The sequence below is a fragment of the Myxine glutinosa genome, chromosome 2 (assembly GCF_964187855.1).
Source record: "Myxine glutinosa chromosome 2, kmMyxGlut1.1, whole genome shotgun sequence".
Taxonomy (NCBI): domain Eukaryota; kingdom Metazoa; phylum Chordata; class Myxini; order Myxiniformes; family Myxinidae; genus Myxine; species Myxine glutinosa.
This window is the reverse complement of record NC_136262.1, coordinates 167219034-167242825: the sequence shown is the minus strand read 5'-3', so window position 1 is coordinate 167242825 and position 23792 is coordinate 167219034. Positions and strand designations below refer to the sequence as shown.

Below are 23792 nucleotides of genomic sequence, written 5' to 3'. Positions count from 1 at the left end.
ACTGACGGACGGAGGGACGGCGTACAAACCTATAGTCCCCTCCGGTGTACACCGGTAGGGGACTAATAAGGGGTATGTTTTTTCTTCATTTAAACACATGGTTGTGAGATGTTTGCATTTTAAACTATTCTGTTTGGTGAAAAGATGATGGCAGTGGTGTTCCAAATTAGTTTACTACCCGCTATGAACTGTACTAATTTAACCATTGATGTCTCCCGTAATTCATTGTGTAAGACACTACAAAGACCCTCATATCAACATTTAACATAATGTTATGGATGTGTTTATATAAATGGAGTCTTTTACAAGTATTTCTTCTGCCCATTTGTTACATTTCTGTGCTCTAAACCCACAGAAAATGCCTATGTGTCACCGTTGCTAGGGTAAAATTACCTTAGCAACCATTTCTATGTATTTCTTTGTTTTTTTGTGAAATTCTCAGTAGCACTCAATTTTCAAGCTTGGGAACATTTGATTTTGGGTTCAGGCACATATGAGGAATATATTAAGTAAGGTTTAAAGTAGTCACCATGAGGAGACTATGAAATTCAAAAACTAAGCAGAAAAATTAGGTACGGCCCATGGTCTAATAGGGAAGCACACAAGTAAAACATTTGAGAGCAGGGACATCGGGAGATCTGTGGGAGGGAGAGGGCTTGGAAGGAGGAGGCACGGGAAGGAGGGGGGGTGGGAGAGGTATAAAACACATGGACACTGCTAGGTCTTCCAGGAAAGAAGTTGGTATTTCAAAAAAGTGGTTCTGCGGTGAAATAACGGGGGTAGAAAAGATCAAGGTTTTGGATGGGGGAAGATAAGAGATGGTGGTGAACAGCTGTTTTAAAGACCTGGAGGGAGGAGTGGGATTGAAGGGAGTGGGGGAGTTTGTTTCAGAGGTGGGAGAGAAGAGGAATGAAAGTGTGAAGGTGAATAGAGAGTCCTGATTTTGGCAGGTTAACCATAAGAGGGTTGGAGGCAGATCTTGTGCGACCTGTAGGAATATTTGGGGGACAGAGCACAGACGGAGCTGGGGGATCGAGGCCGGAGAGGAGTCGGTAGAAGACAGAAAGACCACCAACCTGCCTGAGAGAGAGAGCCGTGAGTGCAAGGCCCTCGGATTTAGCTTCATTGCGGGAGATTCCAATGATTCTGAAAGTTTTGGTTTCAACGGCGTGAAGCCGAACTCGGTGTGAGGCAGCAGCAGTATTCCATTGAGAACAGTATTCCATTGAGCTGCGGATTAAAGCCTTGTTTGTGGTGAGGACTCAGGTGTGCCAAGGAAGGACTTCGCACGATGGAGGGTGACCAGTCGGCGACTGGCTTTGGAGGCCAGCTTGGAAATGTGGTTTTCCCAGGAAAGGATCAGGATCTCGCGAGATCTCGGAGACGGTGGGAGGGATTTTCGAAGCTCCACACGGTCTCCACGTTTTTCGAAGTTAAGTCTGTTCACAATTGTATTTTGTCGAAACTGTATTTATCTTTCGGTGTGTGAAGTTATTGTGTGCAACTTTGGTTGTTTCTCGGTGTTTATCTTTCATAAATTGATCGTCTGTTTGCCGTGTCGTGTCTTGAGGCCTTGTACAGTGTGCACTGTACAACCTTGAGGCTTTGTTTTTCTCTCAGCGGTCCGTCGTTTGTGATCCAATAACTTTCGTTCTCTGTATTCCCAGGCTTTTCACCCATAGCCTACTTCCTTGTGTAAATCTCAACTCAAAAAAAAACAAACAAACAAAAAAAAAAACATTTCCTTCTCTGTTCTCATTCGTTTATTCATTCTTATTCGTTCGTTCGTTCTTCGACCACGTGTTTCTCCCCCATTTCCCCAGATAGTTTTCACTCATTAACCTTCAATGTTTACACTTTCCCCTCAAGTTATGTATTCCGTCATATTTTATAACACCTTTTTCTTCTTCTTCTTTAAAAGGCTGCTTTCGACTTGCTCACCAAATCAATTCATCCCAAAAAAAATATCCATCTCCTATAGTGCCTTTTTTCTACATTCCCTAAACTCTCCTGGACTCCATCCTCCATCCAGCGTCCTTAAACGTATTTTTAACTCGAAGGTCACAAGAAACTCATTTTGCAATAAATGTTCGTTTCCCATAAATCGTACACTTTCAAAAATCCAATCTCACCCCTCCCCTCCAAATCTTCCCCATAACCCCTCCCCTCCAAATCTTCCCCATCACCCCTCCCCTCCAAATCTTCCCCATCACCCATCCCTTTCAAATCTCCCCCCTTGCCCCCTCCCTCCTAAACTACCCCCTCACCCCTCCCCGCCAAGACGCCCCCTCGCCCCTCCCCTCCTAGACTCCTGCCTCACCCCTCCCCTCCAAATCTCCCCCATATCCCATCCCTTTCAAATCCCTCCCCTTGTCCCTTCCCTCCCAAACTCCCCCCTCACCCCTCCCCTTCAAATCTCCCCACCCTCATTGCTTCTCAATTTCCCCCCTCTCACTCCCCCTCCTCAAAGCGTCCTCCCCGCTTCTTCCCCCTTCAAACTCTCACCTCCATCTCCCCCAACCTTCTGCCTCGCTCTTCCCCCTCCTCAAATAACACCTCATTGTGGCTCACCCAATCACCATCAAACCTTTTGTCCGCCCCATCCTTCCCTTTCTCCGAGCTATTCTGAAATCTCTGACACACCTTCAACAGCTCTCCCTATCTCTTCCACCTCTTCCACATCTTACCCTACCCCTCCTCCCCCCTGTTCTGTATCTGATGCTCCCCCTTCCTCTTCATTAACGGTATGGACCTCAAACATCCGGGGCCTTCGTTCAAACTTAACTGATCTCTCCATACAGGTTGCTTCTGTCAAACCAGACGTGATCTGCTTAACAGAAACTTTCCTCCTTTATGATGTCTCTGATTCCATAGTATCTCTCCCGGGCTACTCCCTCCTCCGGTATGATAGACCTGAGCCTCGTCCTGGAGGCGGGGTTGCTATCTTTATCAAAAACTCTCTTCCTCACTCGCCCTGCACTGCACTCTCTCCACCTCACCCCCAGGAATACCTCTGGCTACGGCTTCCCCTTCGCTCCCACCTCTTGTTCATATGTGTGTTGTACCGTCCACCAAACAGTGATGACTCCATCTACATCTCGCTGTCTGATGATATGGACCAACTTCTATCTACTCATCCCAACTCTCTCTTCCTCATATGTGGTGATTTCAATTGTCACCATGCCAGTTGGCTGGGTGTGGGTACCTCTCTCACCAGCCATGGCTCTTCAGCAAAGGACTTCTGCAACTCACTGGGACTGACACAATCTGTCAATTTCCCGACCTGGATCTCAGTCAACGGAACATCTTCTCTTCTGGACTTGGTTATGACTAACTTCCCTGAAAATGTCTGCTGCTCTTCTTCTGCTCCGATCGGATCATCTGATCATGTCCTTGTTAAAGTGGACATCTCTCTGACCATCCTCAGGGAGCCTGCTCAGCGTCGACGAGTCTGGCATTTCACTCAGGCCAACTGGCATGGTCTTCAAGCAGCCATCAATCATCTGGACTGGTCTCCCATCTCTACCACCTCTGACATCAACTCATCCTGGGAATTCTTCCAAAGTAAATTGCTCTCTCTCATGCACAGATTTATCCCATCTCGTCTTCAGTTGTCATACCCTTCCTCCCGTCCATGGTACACGGAATCTTGTGGTGAGGCTGTTGCCCAGAAACAACTTGCCTTCGTCTCCTGGAAAGCAAATCCAACGGAAGGAAATCTCATTTCCTTTCACAAAGCCCGAAACAAGTGTGTGTCCACCCTCAGGAGAGCCAGGAAACAATATCTCTCCGTTCTCAAGACCGAACTCTCTTATCTGTCTCCCTCTTCCAAATCCTGGTGGCGTCTGGTCAAATCCGTTTCTGGTGTTTGTTCCCCCTCCATCCCCTCCCGTACCTCAAACGGCTACACAGCTGACTCCGCATGTGAAAAAGCTGAATGCCTCAACTCTGTGTTTGCCTCTAAATCTTGTGTCCCAAACCCATCCCTCTCTGTACCCACCATACCCAGTCGTACCCTGCTGCTCCTGGACTCCGTGTCCTTTCCTCCTGACAAGGTGGTAAAGTTTCTGTCAACCCTCGACTCTGATTCTGCAACTGGACCCGACGGCATCAGCCCACGGGTCCTAAAATCCTGCTCTGCTGCTCTATCTCACCCTCTCTCTGTTCTCTTCACCCTCTCTTTTGCTCAAGGTCAACTGCCATCTGCTTGGAAATCAGCCCACATCACCGCTTTGCACAAAAAAGGTGCAAAAACAGATCCTAGCAAGTACAGACCAATCAGCCTTCTCCCAATTATCAGCAAAGTCATGGAATCCATCATTGCTTCGGATATGAAATCTTTCCTCTTCTCCAATGGCTTGATCTCTGATCATCAATTTGGTTTCAGACCAGGTCACTCTACTCTGGACATGCTGCTTCTGCTGTCTCAACAATGGATGGAGGTCCTCAATGCCAAACAGGAAATTAGAGCTGTCTCCCTCGACATATCACGTGCCTTCGACACGGTCTGGCACCCCGCTCTGCTCACCAAACTCTCCTCCTTTGGTATCCATGGAAATCTCCACGCATGGCTGGCGGACTTCCTCTCTAGTCGTCGTCAACATGTGGCCCTGAATGGGTTTCTCTCATCTCCTCTTCCTGTTCAGGCTAGAGTTCCCCAAGGCAGTGTTCTGGGCCCCGTGCTTTTTCTGGTCTTCATCAATGATCTCTCTGACTCTCTCGAAAATCCTCTCTATCTCTTTGCTGATGACTCCACTCTCTGCCGCTCCATTCCTCTTCCCTCAGATCGGCAGTCTGCTGCCTCCTCACTCTCTGAAGACCTGGACAAAATCACAGACTGGTCAAACAAGTGGAACATGTCTTTCAATCCTGACAAATCTCACACTCTTACTATGTCTCTCCGAAAAGATCGACTGGACAACCCTCCCATCTACTTTCTCAACAATCCTCTCCAAGAAGTTCTGTTGCTCAAGATTTTGGGTCTCACTATCTGCCATGATCTTTCTTGGGAAAACCACATTTCCAAGCTGGCCTCCAAAGCCAGTCGCCGACTGGGCATCCTCCGTCGTGCGAAGTCCTTCCTCGGCACACCTGAGCTCCTCACCACATACAAGGCTTTCATCCGCAGCTCAATGGAATACTGTTCTCCCCTATGGGCCGGTGCTCCTGCCTCACACCTAGCTCGGCTTCACGCTGTTGAAACCAAAGCTTTCAGAATTATTGGAATCTCCCGCGATGAAGCTATCTCTGAGGGCCTTTCACTCACTCACCGCAGGCAGGTAGGTGGTCTTTCTGTCTTCTACCGACTCCTCTCCGGCCTTGCACCCCCAGCTCTCTCTGTGCTCTGTCCCCCAAATATTCCTACAGGTCGCACAAGATCTGCCAGCAACCCTCTGATGGTTAAACTGCCGAAATCTCGGCTCTCTGCTCACCTTCACTCTTTCATTCCTCTTTTCTCCCGCCTCTGGAACAAACTCCCTCACTCCCTTCAATCCCACTCCTCCCTCCAGGTCTTTAAAACAGCTGTTCACCACCATCTCTTTTCTTCCCCCATCCAAAACCTTGATCTTTTCTACCCCCGCTAATTCACCCCAGATCCACCTTGTTTGAAATTCCAACTTCTTTCCTGGAAGTCCTGGCAGTGTCCATATGTTTTATACCTCTCCCACCGCCCCCTTCCCATGCCCCCCCCCCAAAGCCCTCGCCCTCTCTCAGATCTCTCGATGTCTCCATGTCTCTCGGTCCCTGCTCTCAAATGTTGTGTTTGTGTCCTTCCCCCTCTCTCCCCATCTTGTCTACCGCTCCCGATGTTATATGTTTTATGTGTCGGTTTGTCTTTCTGTGTGATTAATGTTCGCTCTTTCACGAGCCTCGATCTTGTATACAACAACAAAAAAAAAAAAAAAAAAAAAAAAAGATCGTGGCAGATAGTGTTACGGATTCGTCACTTCCATTGTTGTGGTTCCCATCCACTGTAAACATTTTTGGTTCCATGTACTATTATTGTTATCATTTAAGTGAATTGGAGATAACTGTTTTAAAAAGGTAAAAAAAATTAATGTTTTAAAAAGAAACCGGAAACCGGATCGGGAACCGGACGAAGAAGAGGACAAAGAAGAAGAGGAAGAAGAGGCGGAGTGAGTGACGTCGGAGAAGGAGCCGAGCTACTTGGAGGTCTGGAGCAAACGCTGGCGAACGGGGGTCACTCGCGAACTTTGGGGTTTCCTGGGAAAGGGATTCCTGCGACAGAGTTGTTATCGCTGTGACAGATAAACCTGCGTGACAGGTTTTGCGGTTGATTCGGAAGAGAATCATTGGAGTGCCATTACGTCTCGAGAACGGACCGTTGGCCATTTTGCCTCTCGCCTGATTTCGCATTGCTCCATGTTTTTCACCTCACTCAAACCATTTTAACGCATCCAGCCATTAGCCTGGTTTGCATGTGTAACGTGGATTTTGAGTGGGAATTTGCAGCTCGCCATGTGGGGAGCCATTGAACATCCATACCCGAAGGTGTGATTTCCCAGTCGCCTCTTGAGGTCACCTTTGCCCATCTTTGGCAGTGTGACTGTCAACCGAACGGGATTCTGGTCTCGATATAACATCGTTCTGACGATCATTGGAGCGTGGATTGACTTTGGCTTGAAGCTGGAACAGAGACATTGGGAATGTTCTTTTCGCTCACTTGGAGCACAGTGAGTTATATTGTACGAAACTGATGGTACCATCATAGGAATGATATATTGATTGTGCAATTGATTACTGTTGTTTTTGTGCTGTTATTCTTGTGTGACCTTAATACAATTCTTGTTTGTTGGTAACAATTGGTGTGGTTTCACCATTGATCTTTGACACACAGAATAACATATCGTTCTGCCGTGACTCCTCTCGGGGCTCGGAGGTACACCTTGACCGGGGTTTGGGGAGGGGCACGTAACATAAATTGGGGGCTCGTCCGGGATAGAATTCCCCAACATTCCCAAAATTCCCAAATTTGGAATTTTCCAACATTCCCAAATTTTTCAAAAAAATTGGATTTTTTTTGTGTGAAAGTTAACAGATGCTAACTGATAGAGTCACCATGGTGTTTGATGCAGAAGAGTTTGCGGCGTCCCCTAATGAGGCACAGTTCCAGGCGTTAAAAAGATCGGAACTCATGATATTGGCCAAATGTTTTAACTTGGAGGTCCGAGTTAGTATGAAGAAAGCAGAGATTCAGACATTGGTGGTGGAATCTCTAGTGGGACAAGGAACATGGGAAGAGGTAGCCTTGGATTGGTTACCAGAGGAAAAAGGAAATGTGGAGCTCTGGAAAATGGAGATGCAACGGCAGAGCCAGGAAAGGTTAAAAGAGTTGGAATGGAAAGCGGAAAAGGAAAGAGCAGAACGGGAATGAGAACTCGAGGAGAGAAGAGCCGAGGAAAGGAGGGCCGAAGAAGAAAGAAGAGCAGAGGAAAGAGCAGAGGAAAGGAGAGCCGAACGGGAGTTAAAGGAACGTGACATGGAGTATCAGAAGGAACTTTAACTCAAGGAGCTGGAATTACTGGGGGAATGGAGAGAAGTAGTAGCCATGCCAGCTATTTCGACAACTAGTCAGAACTCTTGGAATGTTGGTAGGCATGTGAGGCTGGTTCCACCCTTCAATGAAAAGGAGGTAGCCAAGTTTTTTTTACATTTTGAGAAGGTGGCTCAAATGCTAAAATGGCCTGTGGGGTCCTGGACTATGTTAGTGCAAAGTGTTCTGGTGGGTAAAGCTCAAGATATCTATTCGGCTTTACCGATTGACCAATGTGCAGATTATGAGATAGTGAAGAACGCCATTCTCAAAGCCTATGAATTGGTCCCTGAAGCTTAACGGCAAAAATTCAGGAATGCCAGGAAGAGGGAGAGTGCGACCCATGTGGAGTTTGCCAGAATGAAGGAAACCATGTTTGATAGGTGGTGTGACTCGAAGGAGATTGGGAAAGAGTTCAACCTGTTGCGACAATTGATCTTGGTGGAGGAATTCAAACAGTGTGTCCACGTGGACATTAAAGTACATCTGGATGAGAAGAAAGTACCAGAGTTGTATGAAGCAGCAACCGTGACAGATGACTATGCCTTGACACACAGGATGGGGTTCCACAAACCTAACTTCCCGCCTAGAGTTAGCCAGGGGAGTTATGTTAAATCAGGTTCGGAGAACAAATTTTCATGGAGGCGGCCTAGAGAGGACTACGCTGACAAATCTGATACCGCGACTTTTAGGGATCAGAAGACTGCAGTTCCAAGACATACCTATCTTCCGGGGGGCCCGAGGCAGACCACGAGTTTCTCCTTCAGGCCGACTTGCGCTTTTTGCAAGAAACCTGGGCATTTGATGTCCCAATGTTACGCCCTGAAAAGGAAAAATCAGGAGCGGAGTCAGACTAGTACAACTCCGAATGCATTGGCCAATGCGAGAAATCGTCCTTGGTGGACAGTGCCTTGTGAAGGTTCCCATGCCAAAGTTACGGCATCACAGAACGACCTTGTTCAAGAGGGTTACAAACCTTTTATTTCAGAGGGGTTTGTGTCACTGGATGGGGACTTCACTAACCAGAGACCTGTTAGGGTATTGAGGGACACAGGAGCACATGAATCTTTGATGCTTGAGGGCATTTTGCCATTGTCAGAGAAGACGGCAACTGGTGTTAGTGTTCTTTTACAGGGGGTTGGTGGCTATGTTAAAGCTCCTCTTCATGTCATCCATTTAGAGTCTGAGTTGGTGTCAGGACCGGTCACTGTGGGGTTACAAGCCACTCTTCCTGTAGAGGGAATCTCTTTTATTATCGGGAATGATTTGGCCGGTGGTCGAGTTTCTGGTAATCCAATGTTGGTTGAAAAGCCTAGTATGGATAATAACACAGCACAGTTAGAGCAGGAGATTCCGGGTATCTTTCCATCCTGTGCAGTGACTCGTGCTATGGGTAGGAAGCGCTATGAAGAGAAGGAGAAGGAAGGCGATGTGGATTTGGGTTCCTTAGAGGTATTGGAGGAAAATTCTGAAAGAGGTAATAGGAAAGGGAGTGACATCAAGGAACTTAAGGAAAAGGTGGCATCTGGAACCAAAGAGGAAATGGAGTGTCCGTCGGAGACATCTGGGAACGAGGTTGAACAAACGGTGCTGGTCCGAAAGAGACTTGTTGAAGAACAACACGGAGATTCCGAGCTCCGGAGTTTGATTGATAAAGCCGTTACAGAGGAAGAGGCTATGAAGATACCTGTTGGTTACTTCATGAAAGGGGAAATACTAATGAGAAAATGGAGACCACCGCAGGTGCCAGCAAACGATGAGTGGAAAGTTCATAACCAAATTGTGGTGCCACCGCCGTACCGGAAGGAGATATTGAGTTTGGCGCATGAGACACCTTTGGCCGGGCACCTTGGAGTGAACAAGACGTGTGACAGAATTTTGGTACATTTTTTCTGGCCAGGATTGCGACGTGATGTGGCGGAGTTCTGTAAATCTTGACACTCTTGCCAGCTGGTGGGAAAACCTAATCAGAAAGTCCCATCCGCACCTTTAAAACCAATTCCAGCTTTTGAAGAGCCATTCAGCCGAGTCATTATTGACTGTGTAGGCCCTTTAACTAAAACTAAGGCTGGACATCAGTATTTGCTGACCATTATGTGCGCTTCCACAAGGTTCCCAGAGGCAGTGCCTCTTAGAAAAATTACTGTGGCAGTTATTGCGAAGGCCTTGATTAAATTTTTCACTTTGGTTGGCCTACCTAAGGTCATCCAGTCTGATAAGGGTTCCAATTTCATGTCTACGCTTTTTCAGCAAGTGATACACCTGTTGGGAGTGGAGCAAGTAAGATCAAGCACTTACCATCCCGAGAGCCAAGGGGCCTTGGAAAGGTTTCACCAGACATTGAAGAATATGATCAGAACTTATTGTTTTGAATGTGACAAGGATTGGGATGAGGGAATACCCTTATTGTTGTTTGCTACGAGGGAGTCTGTTCAGGAGTCATTGGGATTCAGTCCTTTTGAACTTGTGTTTGGACACGCAGTTCGAGGACCATTGAAATTGGTGAAAGAACAGTGGCTACAGGAGGAGTCACAGTCAACAGTGGCGGAGTATGTGTCAACGGTTAGGCACAGATTGGCAAAGGCTTGTGAAGTTGCGAGAAGACACTTGAAGTGACACAGGATAAAATGAAAGTGAGACATGACAAGATATCTCAGATAAGAAATTTCAGTCTTGAGGACCGAGTGTTCATGTTGCTTCCTGTTCTAGGTCAGCCACTACAGGTTAGGTATTTTGGTCCCTATGCAATCGAAAGGAGGGTTAATGAAACAGATTACGTGGTGACAACTCCCGACCAATGGAAAAAGCGGCAGCTGTGTCATGTCAACCGACTGAAGAAATATTATGAGAGGAAGCCTGTGAAAAAAATGGTTCCTGTCTCACCTGTCGTGCCTGTAGTCGGGGTGCAAGAGAATCCAGAGGTTGACGCCGGTGTGAAGTTTGATAACAATGATGACCAGGCTTGTCCCAGATTGACGAACACGGAAGTGTTGAGTCATTTAGATGAGAAATTAGGTTATTTGACGAGCGAACAACAAGGACAACTATCCAGCCTAATTTTTGAGTTTGCACATTTGTTCACAGATGTACCTGGTCATACTGACTTGGTATATCATGATATTGAGGTGGGGGAAGCCACTCCTGTGAAGCAACACCCCTATCGGATGAACCCTGTGAAGATGGAGTATCTTAGGAAGGAGGTTCAGTATATGTTGGAGAATGACATCATCGAACCAAGCAGCAGTGAATGGAGCTCACCATGTGTGTTGGTTCCAAAACCCGATGGCAGTTTTCACTGTTGTACAGATTTAAAACGGGTTAATGCAGTGACCAAGACCGACTCATATCCCATCCCGAGGAATGATGACTGTATTGATAGAATAGGCCCAGCTAAATTTGTAACTAAATTTGACTTGCTGAAAGGGTATTGGCAGATTCCTCTTATTGATAGAGCCAAGGAAGTCTCAGCTTTAGTCACACCAAATGGGTTGTATCAGTACAAGGTTCTTCCCTTTGGATTGAAAAACGGGCCTGCTACATTTCAACGGCTGATTAATAAGCTCATTGCAGACCTTGAGGGGGTGGAGGCTTATCTGGATGATGTCATCATCCACACCATGACCATGGAAGATCATATTAAACAAATTCATGCATTTTTCAAGAAACTGACCGAGGCAGGGTTGACCATCAACTTATCTAAGAGCGAGTTTGTAAAAGCACAGGTGGTGTTCCTAGGCCATGTGGTCAGTCAGGGTCAGGTGCAACCGGTGACAGCCAAGATAGAAGCCATTGATTGCTTCCAAATTCCAAAAGGGAAGAAGGAGCTTATGAGATTATTGGGTATGGCTGGTTGGTACCGGCGGTTCTGCAGGAATTTTTCCGATGTGGTAGCCCCTTTAACGAATTTGCTGAGGAAAGAGACCAAGTTTGTTTGGGATGACAAATGTCAGGCCGCCTTTGCCCACGTCAAAGCAATATTAATGAGCTCTCCTGTCCTAGCAGCCCTGGATTTTCAAGCACCTTTCAAGTTGGCCATTGATGCAAGTGAGGTGGGGGCTGGGGCAGTTCTATTACAGGAAGATGGTGATGGCGTGGATCACCCGGTGTGCTACTATTCGAAAAAGTTTAACAAACATCAGGCAAATTATACCACCGTGGAAAAAGAGACCCTTGCTCTCCTGCTAGCGCTTCAGCATTATGAGGTGTATCTGGGAACTACTACCTTTCCTATAAAAGTCTTCACTGATCACAACCCCTTAACCTTCATTCAAAAAATGAAAAATAAAAATCAGAGGTTGATGAGATGGAGTTTGGCTTTACAGGAGTTCAACTTGGGAATTGAACATGTAAAGGGCAGGGACAATGTCGTTGCTGATGCTTTATCCAGAGTGAACTAACTTTGAAAATTCCTGTAGGTTGTTTGGAAGTTTTGTTGCTTTATTTTTGGGGAATATTAATTATTGTTGCTCACGTGATTTGATCATTTCGGGGTGAGTTTTACTTTTGTTTGTTAAAAGAGTTTTTGCATGCAAAGAAAGTTTTTACTATGTTCCAACTTTCTTTCTTGAGGGGGGGGAAAGTGTTACGGATTCGTCACTTCCGTTGTTGTGGTTCTCATCCACTGTAAACATTTTTGGTTCCATGTACTATTATTGTTATCGTTTAAGAGAATTGGAGATAACTGTTATCAAAAGGTAAAAAAAATTAATGTTTTAAAAAGAAACCGGAAACCGGATCGGGAACCGGACGAAGAAGAGGACAAAGAAGCAGAGGAAGAAGAGGCGGAGCGAGTGAGCTCGGAGAAGGAGCCGAGCTGATTGGAGGTCTGGAGCAAACGCTGGTGAACGGGGGTCACTAGCGAACTTTGGGGTTTCCTGGGAAAGGGATTCCTGCGACAGAGTTGTTATCGCTGTGACAGATAAACCTGCGTGACAGGTTTTGGGATTGATTCCGAAGAGAATCATTGGAGTGCCATTACGTCTCGAGAACGGACCGTTGGCCATTTTGCCTCGCGCCTGATTTCGCATCGCTCCAGGTTTTTCACCTCCCTCCAACCATTTCAACGCATCCAGCCATTAGCCTGGTTTGCATGTGTAACGTGGATTTAGATTGGGAATTTGCGGTTCGCCGTGTGGGGAGCCGTTGAACATCCATACCCGAAGGTGTGATTTCCCAGTCGCCTATTGAGGACACCTTTGCCCATCTTTGGCAGTGTGACTGTTAACCGAACGAGATTCTGGTCTCAATATAACATCGTTCTGACCATCACTGGAGCATGGATTGACTTTGGCTTGAAGCTGGGACAGAGACATTGGGAATGTTCTTTTCGCTCACTTGGAGCACAGTGAGTTATATTGTATGAAACTGATGGAACCATCATAGGAATGATATATTGGTTGTACAATTATTTGATTACTATTGTTTTTGTGCTGTTATTCTTTTGTGACCTTAATACAATACTTGTTTGTTGGTAACAATTGGTGTGGTTTCACCATTGTTCTTTGACACACAGAATAACATATCTTTCTGCCGTGGCTCCTCTTGGGGCTCGGAGGTACACCGTGACCGGGGTTTGGGGAGGAGCACGTAACAATAGTGAGACCCAAAAGCTTGAGTGACAGAACTTCTTGGAGAGGATTGTTCAGAAAGTAGATGGGAGGGTTGTCCAGTCGGTCTTTTCGGAGAGACATCATAAGAGTGTGAGATTTGTCAGGATTTTAAGACATATTTCACTTGTTTGACCAGTCTGTGATTTTGTCCAGGTCTGCAGAGAGTGAGGAGGCTGCAGACTGCCGATCGGAGGGATGAGGAATGGAGCGGCAAAGAGTGGAGTCATCAGCAATGAGATAGAGAGGATTTTCCAGAGAGTCGGAGAGATCATTGATGAAGATCAGAAAAAGCACAGGGCCCAGAACACTGCCTTGGGGAACTCCATCCTGAACAGGAAGGGGAGATTAGAGAAATCCATTCAGGGCCACACGTTGAGTACAACCAGAGAGGAAGTCCGCAAGCCATGCGTGGAGATTTCCAAGGATACCATAGGAGGAGAGTTCGATGAGCAGAGCGGGGTGCCAGACCGTATCAAAGGCACGTGATATGTCGAGGGAGAGAACTCTGATTTTCTGTTTGGCATTAAGGACCTCCATCCATTGTTGAGACAGCAGAATCAGCATGTCCAGAGTAGAGTGACCTGGTCTGAATCCAAATTGATGATCCGAGATCAAACCATTGAAGAAGAGGAAGGATTTGATGTCAGAAGCAATGATTAATTCCATGACTTTGCTGATTATTGTGAGCAGGCTGATTGGTCTGTAGTTGCAAGAATCTGTTTTTGCACCTTTTTTGTGTAAAGCGGTAATGTTGGCTGATTTCCAATGAGATGGCAGGTGACCTTGAGCAAAGAGAGGGTGAAGAGAATAGAGAGAGGGTTGAGATAGAGCGGCAGAGCAAGATTTTAGGACCCGTGGGCTGATGCCGTGTGGTCCAGTTGCAGAATCAGAGTCGAGGTTTGACAAAAGTTCTCCACCTTGTCAGTAGAGAAGGACGCAGAGTCCAGAAGCAGCTGGGTTCGACTGGGAAAGGTGGGCACAGAGAGAGATGGGTTCAGGACACAAGATTTTGAGGCAAACAGAGGTGAGGCATTCGGCTTTTTCACATGCGGTGTCAGCTGTGTGGCCGTTTGAGGTAAGGGAGGGGATGGAAGGGGAACAAACACCAGAAACTGGAGGAGCGAGACAGGTTTGAGAGTTCACTCTTGAGAGTAGAGAGATATTGTTTCCTGGCTCTCCTGAGGGTAGTCACACACTTGTTCTGGGCTTTGTGAAAGGAACAGAGATTCCCTTCAGTTGGATTAGCCTTCCCTGAGGTGAAATCAAGTTGCTTCATGGCAACTGCCTCACCACAAGCTTCAGTGTACCATGGACGGGGGGAAGGGTAAGACAACTGAAGACGAGAAGGGATAAATCTGTGCATGAGAGAGAGCAGTTTACTTTGGAAGAATTCCCAGGAAGAGTTGATGTCAGAGGGAGTATAGATGGGAGACCAGTCCAGATGATTGATGGCTGCTTGAAGACCATGCCAGCAAGCCTGAGTAAAATGCCAGACTCGTCGGCGCTGAGGAGGCTCTCTGAGAATGGCCAGTGAGATGTTCACTTTTACAAGGAAATTATCAGAAGAACCGATTGGAGCAGAAGAAGAGCAGCAGACATTAGCAGGGAAGTTTGTCATAACCAAGTCTAGAAGAGAAGATGCTCCGATGACTGAGATCCGGGTTGGGAAATTGACAGATTGTGTCAGTCCCAGTGAGTCGCAGAAGTCCTTTGCTGAAGAGCCATGGCTGGTGAGAGAGGTACCCACACCCAGCCAACTGGCATGGTGACAGTTGAAATCACCACATATGAGGAAGAGAGAGTTGGGATGGGTAGATAGAAGTTGGTCCATATTCTCAGACAGCGAGATGTAGATGGAGTCATCACTGTTTGGGGGACGGTACCGAACACATATGAACAAAAGGTGGGAGCTGAGAGGAAGCCGTCGCCAGAGGTACTCCTGGGGGTGAGGAGGAGAGAGGGCAGTGCAAGGAGAGTGAGGAAGAGAGTTTTTGATGAAGATAGCAACCCCACCACCACAACAAGGCTCAGGTCTATCATACCGGAGGAGGGAGTAACCAGGAAGAGATATTAAGGAATCAGAGACATCTTGAAGGAGTAAAGTTTCTGTTAAGCAGATTACGTCTGGTTTGTCAGAAGCAACCTGTATGGAGAGATCAATCAGGTTTGAGCAAAGGCCCCGGATGTTTGAGGTCCATACCGTTAAGGAAGAGGGAGGGGGGGCTCGGGTACAGGACACGGGAAGGGAGGGGTAGGGTAAAATGAGGGGTGAGGGGGATCTTGGAGGTGAGGAGGGAGGTGTGATGGGGGAGTTTTGAAAGTGGATGATTTATGAAAAACGAACATTTATTACAAACTGGGTTTATTGTGATTTTCAAGTCTGAGATCCGTTTGAAAACGATAGAGGAGGGGTGGAATAAAGGTTAGTTTCGAGAATGTGGAAAGGAATGACTGTAAGAGATTGAATTTTTTTTGAAAGGGAATGATTTGATGAGTAAATTGTTGGTGTTTCCCCCCATCTCTCTGCTGTTGGTGAGTTTACCCCCATCTCTCTGCTGTTCGTGAGTTTACCCCAATCTCTCTGCTGTTGGTGAGTTTACCCCTTCTCTATGCTTTTGGTGTTTTCCCCCTTCTCTCTTCTGTTGATGAGTTTACCCCAATCTCTCTGCTGTTCGTGAGTTTACCCCCATCTCTCTGCTGTTGGTGAGATTACCCCCATCTCTCTGCTGTTGGTGAGTTTACCCCCATCTCTCTGCTGTTGGTGAGTTTACCACCATCTCTCTGCTGTTGGTGTTTTCCCCCTTCTCTCTGCTGTTGGTGTTTTCCCCCTTCTCTCTGCTGTTGATGAGTTTACCCCCATCTCTCTGCTGTTCGTAAGTTTACCCCCATCTCTCTGCTGTTGGTGAGTTTACCCCCATCTCTCTGCTGTTGATGAGTTTACCCCCATCTCTCTGCTGTTCGTGAGTTTACCCCCATCTCTCTGCTGTTGGTGAGTTTACCCCCATCTCTCTGCTGTTGGTGAGTTCACCACCATCTCTCTGCTGTTGATGTTTTCCCCCTTCTCTCTGCTGTTGGTGTTTTCCCCCTTCTCTCTGCTGTTGATGAGTTTACCCCCATCTCTCTGCTGTTGATGAGTTTACCCCCATCTCTCTGCTGTTCGTGAGTTTACCCCCATCTCTCTGATGTTGGTGAGTTTACCCCCATCTCTCTGCTGTTGGTGAGTTCACCACCATCTCTCTGCTGTTGGTGTTTTCCCCGTTCTCTATGCTTTTGGTGTTTTCCCTCTTCTCTCTGCTGTTGGTGTTTTCCCCCTTCTCTATGCTTTTGGTGTTTTCTCCCATCTCTCTGCTGTTTGTGAGTTTACCCCAATCTCTCTGCTGTTCGTGAGTTTACCCCAATCTCTCTGCTGTTCGTGAGTTTACCCCCATCTCTCTGCTGTTTGTGAGTTTATCCCCATCTCTCTGCTGTTGGTGAGTTTATCCCCATCTCTTTGCTGTTGGTGAGTTACCCCAATCTCTCTGCTGTTGGTGAGTTTACCCCCATCTCTCTGCTGTTGGTGAGTTTACCCCCATCTCTCTGCTGTTCGTGAGTTTACCCCCTTCTCTCTGCTGTTGGTGTTTTCCCCCTTCTCTCTGCTGTTGGTGAGTTTACCCCCATCTCTCTGCTGTTGGTGTTTTCCCCCTTCTCTCTGCTGTTGGTGAGTTTACCCCCATCTCTCTGCTGTTCGTGAGTTTACCCCCTTCTCTCTGCTGTTGGTGAGTTTACCCACATCTCTCTGCTGTTGGTGTTTTCCCCCTTCTCTCTGCTTTTTGTGTTTTCCCCCTTCTCTCTGCTGTTGGTGTTTTCCCCCTTCTCTCTGCTGTTGGTGGGTTTACCCCAATCTCTCTGCTGTTGGTGAGTTTACCCCCATCTCTCTGCTGTTGGTGAGTTTACCCCAATCTCTCTGCTGTTGGTGAGTTTACCCACGTCTCTCTGCTGTTGGTGAGTTTACCCCAATCTCTCTGCTGTTGGTGGGTTTACCCCCATCTCTCTGCTGTTGGTGGGTTTACCCCCATCTCTCTGCTGTTGGTGTTTTCCCTCTTCTCTCTGCTGTTGGTGAGTTTACCCCCATCTCTCTGCTGTTGGTGTTTTCCCTCTTCTCTCTGCTGTTGGTGTTTTCCCTCTTCTCTCTGCTGTTGGTGTTTTCCCTCTTCTCTCTGCTGTTGGTGTTTACCCCCATCTCTCTGCTGTTGGTGTTTTCCCTCTTCTTTCTGCTGTTGGTGTTTTCCCTCTTCTCTCTGCTGTTGGTGTTTTCCCTCTTCTCTCTGCTGTTGTTGTTTTCCCTCTTCTCTCTGCTGTTGGTGAGTTTACCCCAATCTCTCTGCTGTTGGTGGGTTTACCCCCATCTCTCTGCTGTTGGTGAGTTTACCCCCATCTCTCTGGTGTTGGTGAGTTTACCCCAATCTCTCTGCTGTTGGTGAGTTTACCCCCATCTCTCTGCTGTTGGTGAGTTTACCCCCATCTCTCTGCTGTTGGTGAGTTTACCCCCATTTCTCTGCTGTTGGTGAGTTTACCCCCATCTCTCTGCTGTTGGTGAGTTTACCCCCATCTCTCTGGTGTTGGTGAGTTTACCCCAATCTCTCTGCTGTTGGTGAGTTTACCCCCATCTCTCTGCTGTTGGTGAGTTTACCCCCATCTCTCTGGTGTTGGTGAGTTTACCCCCATCTCTCTGCTGTTGGTGGGTTTACCCCCATCTCTCTGCTGTTGGTGAGTTTACCCCCATCTCTCTGCTGTTGGTGAGTTTACCCCCATCTCTCTGCTGTTGGTGAGTTTACCCCCATCTCTCTGCTGTTGGTGAGTTTACCCCCATCTCTCTGCTGTTGGTGTTTTCCCCCTTTTCTCTGCTGTTGGTGTTTTCCCCCTTTTCTCTGCTGTTGGTGTTTTCCCCTTTCTCTCTGCTGTTCCCTCTATCATGTTTCGTCCTGTTCCATTCAGTGTATTATAGTCGCCCTACCTACTCGCTCTTCCACAAGCCTCGACTATGTACACAATAAAAAAAAAAAGTAGTCCAAAGAATAAAAGGTTCAGTTATATCGAGATAAAACAAACATAAACAATTTTGATTAAAATATATAAATCTGCCGTGCAATAACAATACTAAAAATGAATTATTCTTGTAATTTGATTAATTATTTTATTCATAACACAAATCAATCTTGTGAACGTAGTAATTGCCAAAAATTACTTCATAATTAAATGATAATTCTTTTTTTTTTTACCAGCAGGGGTCATGACCCTTTTGGGGAATATATCATCCCCACCCCGGACTCAGTCCCAATATGTCGGCATCACGAGATTCTCTATCCCATCGACTTGTGCTCCATCATTACACACTTTGATGTATTGTTCAATCATTCCAGCATTTGCATATTATCAATTAAGTTGCAGCATGTTGAAGGGTCAGATTGACGGAGCATGCGTGCGGCGCACTACCCGTGATGAGTCCGTAGAGGAGGAGGACGCGCGGTTGGTGTCGAAGGGCACGAATCGCGGCATTGGGCGCTCGCTCGAGGATGCCCTGGCGGAAGATGTTCCGTACCGGCTGCTCGTCCCCGGCCTCAAACTCGCGGATTATCAGAAGGTCCTGTCGTTGTTTCCAGGCCCGCAGGTGGGGCACGTTCCCGTCCGCATCCAGCCGTGTCTCGCAGCCCACCGAGTGCCACATGGAACACGCAGCCCTGCGTAGTCGGCGGGTCGCGCTTTGTATGTAGAGCCAGCAGCCACTTCTCATGGGGCCACGGATAGGCGATTCCCTGGGAGTGCTGGCATGCGGGGACAGAAGATCGAGAATGCGGGTGAAGGGCGAATTGCCGATGGATCGAGGACGCGGTCCGCTAGACGATGGCTGCGACTGTGACTGCTCCTGCCTACATGGGTGGATTGGCTGTTATAGAAGGTGAGGGTGTGGGGGTGGGGAGGGAGGAAGGAGATGAGGGAGGTATGGGGGTTGACGGAAACTCTGGAGGTGCCACTGGATCTTTAGGATTTACATGTCTGTGTTTTTCATTCCAAACTCTCTCTATGCATCCTCTAGTATATCATGAAACAAACACAGGCAAGTTGGATTAAATATAGTGATTGACAGTATAAAGTGGATTGACACCCCAACAACCCGAGCAACCCTAACCCAAACAACCCTAATCCGAACAACCCCAGTCCAAACACTAACAACCCTAGTCCTAACACTAATAACCCTAATCCTAACAACCTTAACCCTAATCCTAACAACCTTAACCCTAATCCTAACAACCTTAACTCTAATCCTAACAACCCTAACCCTAATAACACTAACCCTAATCCTAATAACCCTAACCCTAATCCTAACAACCCTAACCCTAATCCTAACAGCCCAAATTCTAACAACCCTAGTCCTAGTCCTAATCCTAACAACCCTAACCCTAACAACCCTAACCCTAGTCCTAATAACCCTAACGCTAATCCGAACAACCCTAGTCCTAACACTAACAACCCTAGTGCTAACACTAACAACGCTAGTCCTAACACTAACAACGCTAGTCCTAACACTAACAACCCTAATCCTAACAACCTTAACCCTAATCCTAACAACCCTAACCCTAATCCGAACAACCATAACAACCCTAACCCTAATAACACTAACCCTAATCCTAATAACCTTAACCCTAACCCTAACAACCATAACCTAAATCCTAACAGCCCTAATTCTAACAACCCTAGTCCTAATCCTAACAACCCTAACCCTAACAACGCTCACCCTAACAGCCCTAATCCTAACAACCCTAACCCTAACAACCCTAACCCTAATCCTAACAACCCTAACCCTAATCCTAACAACCCTAACCATCATCCTAACAACCCTAACCCTAATCCTAACAACCCTAACCCTAACAACCCTCACCCTAACAGCCCTAATCCTAACAACCCTAACCCTAATCCTAACAACCCTAACCCTAATCCTAACAACCCTAACCATCATCCTAACAACCCTAACCCTAATCCTAACAACCCTAACCCGAATCCGAACAACCATAACAACCCTAACCCTAATGACCCTAACCCTAACCCTAACCTTAAACTATCCCTTCAGTCTTCACTATAAATACAGTGATTATTTGGTGTGAGTTTGCGCATCAATTTAAAGATGTCCAAGCAAAAGCAGAATTGCAAAAAGCTCCTTTTTTGAGGATGGAATGCTGACTTCGTCAACCATAGGCAGTTATAATCCTGTAACATTTTCCTCTGTTTATTATGAATAGTACAAGTATTCATTTTATCAATATGCGAGCACAATGTGACAATATGGATGTAAAATGGAGACCCATTAGGTTGCAATACAGTACAATTTGATGTATCATTTGGATTTCCAAAATGCTGCACATCCTTTGCTGTTTCTCAATTGCGCAGGTGTCCCCAGACTGAGCGAGCCAGGCACGCTCGGGTTAAAACTCCGCCACCAGTCCATGAAAGTGCGTCCGCCCCGAGCCGGTTCCATCCGCCTTTTTGAACCCGCTCTCTGCATTGCAGGCGTTCCGGGCAAATGAAGGTTCCAGTGGTATGTCTAATAAATCTACACAAACTTATTAAATTCGATAATCTCACAGGCCATTTTATACCCATTACATGCATGACTGTTCGTGGCAAATTTTCAGTACATCGTGTACAACGTTGTACATTTTGTACAAATATATGAAATGAGAATTATTTTTTTTTAAAGAATATTCTCGTGTTCTTGAATCTCAACCTACCCAGGAAACCATTATGAAGTTCATCGATAATATCTCCGAGGGAGCACGCTCACCTTTCAACTGTCCAGTTTGGGTTGAATCCCTGACCTCACCTCACCATAACCTGTCACCTGAGCGCTTCACAGGCAGATCATTGCGTCAAGGAGTGTCCGACCTGTCCGAGGGAACATTTATTGTCCCCCGTCGCACCACGGAGCGAAAGGGGGACTATGGTTTTCCCCTCCGTCCGTGTGTGCGTCCGTCCGTCCGTGCGTGCGTGCGTCCGTGGTGCGTGCGTGCGGACGTGCGTGCGTAAGCGAAGGACCGAATTCTAATTTGGTCTGTGGGTGCAACTAGGCATATGGAAGAAAGAACCCTATTGAAAATTAGGTCGCCACGTCAAAATCCAAGATGGCCGCCGCCATGTCTTCCACTTTGTTTCAAGCACTGTTTCAACCTCCTGGCAAAAATGTCGGGTAATAAATGTGCGCTCGTGCTTCATAGGGGCCCATTGTCATATATTTTCATGGGGCCCAAAATCCCTGGTGGCGCCCCTGGGTGTATCTAGGCATAAGGAAGAACGCTATTGAAAATTGGGTCGCCACGTCAAAATCCAAGATGGCCGCCGCCATGTATGTCTGAACCTTGTGAGCGGAATATCTTGAAAAATAAGCGAAGTACTAACTTCTAATCTGGTGTGTGGGTGTATCTACACATAAGGGAGAACGCTATTGAAAATTGGGTCGCCACGTCAAAATCCAAGATGGCCGCCTTGCGTCTTCCACTTTGTCAACTCGCATCACTTCACCGACGGGGGACCTAGGCGTAATGCTTGTTAACTTGGTGATCTGTCTGTTCAAAGAACATATATGTGTACATATTGTTGCGGATTCGGGGGTCAGCGCTCCCCTTATTAAGGGGGGGTTAATCCCCTTGTCTTTTAAGCTGGCCGTCCCCCAATCCTGGGAATTATAACGCTCCTTTCCGGTCGAGATTGGCCTGGGTGATTGGTCAATGGAGTCCCAAATACCTGAGTGCCAATCCAACCACAAAGCAGGGAGATAATTCCCGCTCGGACCACGGACAAGATGGAAATTGCCGAGCGGTTTAGCAATCCGAAGCCCGAGCCATTAACAATAGACTAAACCCGATTAAAGCGGTTCCGAAATCGTGCCACAGGTACTCAATTGGAAGAAAGCATGAAGACGATCGAATAAGAGGAAACCAAAGTAAAGAAAGAACAAATATGATTTATTAATTATGTACAATAACCCAAGAAAGAGGAAACGAAAGGGAAAGAATGTACAAGAAGAAGAGGAAGCAGACACAGGGCAACCTTAACTATACAATCTTACGTAACCCCAGGACGAACAGACAGACTTACACGGGAGGGTAGTGGTAGGAGGAGTAGGTCCAAGCGGATGGGTCAGGCGATGGGATCCCATCCAGGCTCCGGGTCCGTGGTGAAGAACGGCCGGCAGCTCCGCGTGTCGTTGGCGCACGACCGGACCTTTTCATATGCGCGGGCTGGACTGCTGCATACATAATATGTGCACCTGCTGCCTCTCTCTCTCTCTTTCCCAATGTTCATAAAGCGCCTTCTCTCGCGCAGTTCGTCCACGCAGTTCAATACAATCGATCGCCCCTTGCGCAGTCCAATACCATCGATCGCTCGCCGACCTCCGCGCAGAACGTAATCAATGATGCAATCTACTCAGTCCGTCATCAATGGTGGCTCCCTGCGCAGTCCGTGAAAGGGCTTGGCGCCTGCGCTTATATCGTGCGCTTTGAGATCAAGCCGCGCCACGCCCACAAGTAAGCTCACCTCAGCCCTGGTTGGTTTGTCGACAGGGCCACGCCTCGTTCTTGGCGCTCCGCCCCCTCCTCTCCAAGCTTGACCGTGTGCGTAATGGCGTTTTGAGCCAGGCAGCGAATGCTGCTGGGCGAGCAGAGGCGCGTACCACAATTTGGAGAGGCAAGCCGCAAAATGAACGGAACCGAAAAGGACCTAACTTATTTAATTAATGCAACACAGATTCAACTATTGGGAACACAGCCTTAACTAAACACAGACTAAGGAAATAACTGAGAAGTTCCTACGTGTTGCTTGTGGACTAACAGTTGGTGCGACCTTATTAAATGAAGAGAATTATTTACAAGAATTATTTACAAGTGAGGGGTTCTCAAAACCGTAACACTGTACCCTTCTTTTCTCCAGGCACGACCCATGCCAACAAAACTTTAACTTAATGTGACACTTAGGTGTAGTAACCCTCTACTTTTAACCTCATCCTGAGTGCGACAGTTTTAACAATTAAGTATGTCCCGCCTGCTGCGTTGCATTATACCTAACAGACTCATTCTAACAGACTAACCGAATTGCGGAATTAATTTCAAAACTACACATGGAAGCCGGTGGGGAGCATTATTTACAAAGACTAGTAATGAATTATTTACAAACTACACCCAGGACCTGTCTTTTTGGGAAACAAAAGCAGATGTTTTTGATAAGAGGAAACTCACTGCACTGCACTGATACACCATACCATAAGCACCAATCAGCCAAATGCACCAAAAGCACTATAAAGCACCAAAACACAAAAAATGCACCAGGAATGAAAATGCACCAAACACATTTCAAACAGTAATAATAATCATGGTGTCCGATGTCTTCTCAGCTGGGCCGGCTGCTGGGCCGCTGGTTCTGGCTGCTTTCTTGCTTGCTGCCTATTAATAATCAGAAAGGGCACACATCGCGTCCACTTTTTTAAATTACGGCCAGCAAGGCCAACTGAGGTGGTCCACCTGCATGGCATAGGTGCCACCTTAACTGTGGTCCGCAAGCAAGATGCTGCAGCAATGGTCGGTCCCAGCAGAGACGCCAGG

General features: G+C 47.0%; 1 protein-coding gene across 1 annotated transcript in view; it reads right to left on the bottom strand.

Moving 5' to 3' along the window:
• LOC137421088 (N-acetylaspartate synthetase-like) overlaps positions 1 to 19074 on the bottom strand; it is a 51838-nt gene extending 32764 nt beyond the window's left edge. Inside the window, exon 1 of the mRNA XM_068106800.2 lies at positions 18637 to 19074. Within this exon, the coding sequence (XP_067962901.1) occupies positions 18637 to 18934 (298 nt within the window). The 5' untranslated portion in view covers positions 18935 to 19074. The remainder of the gene's footprint in view (positions 1 to 18636) is intronic.
• Positions 19075 to 23792: the final 4718 nt, after the last annotated feature.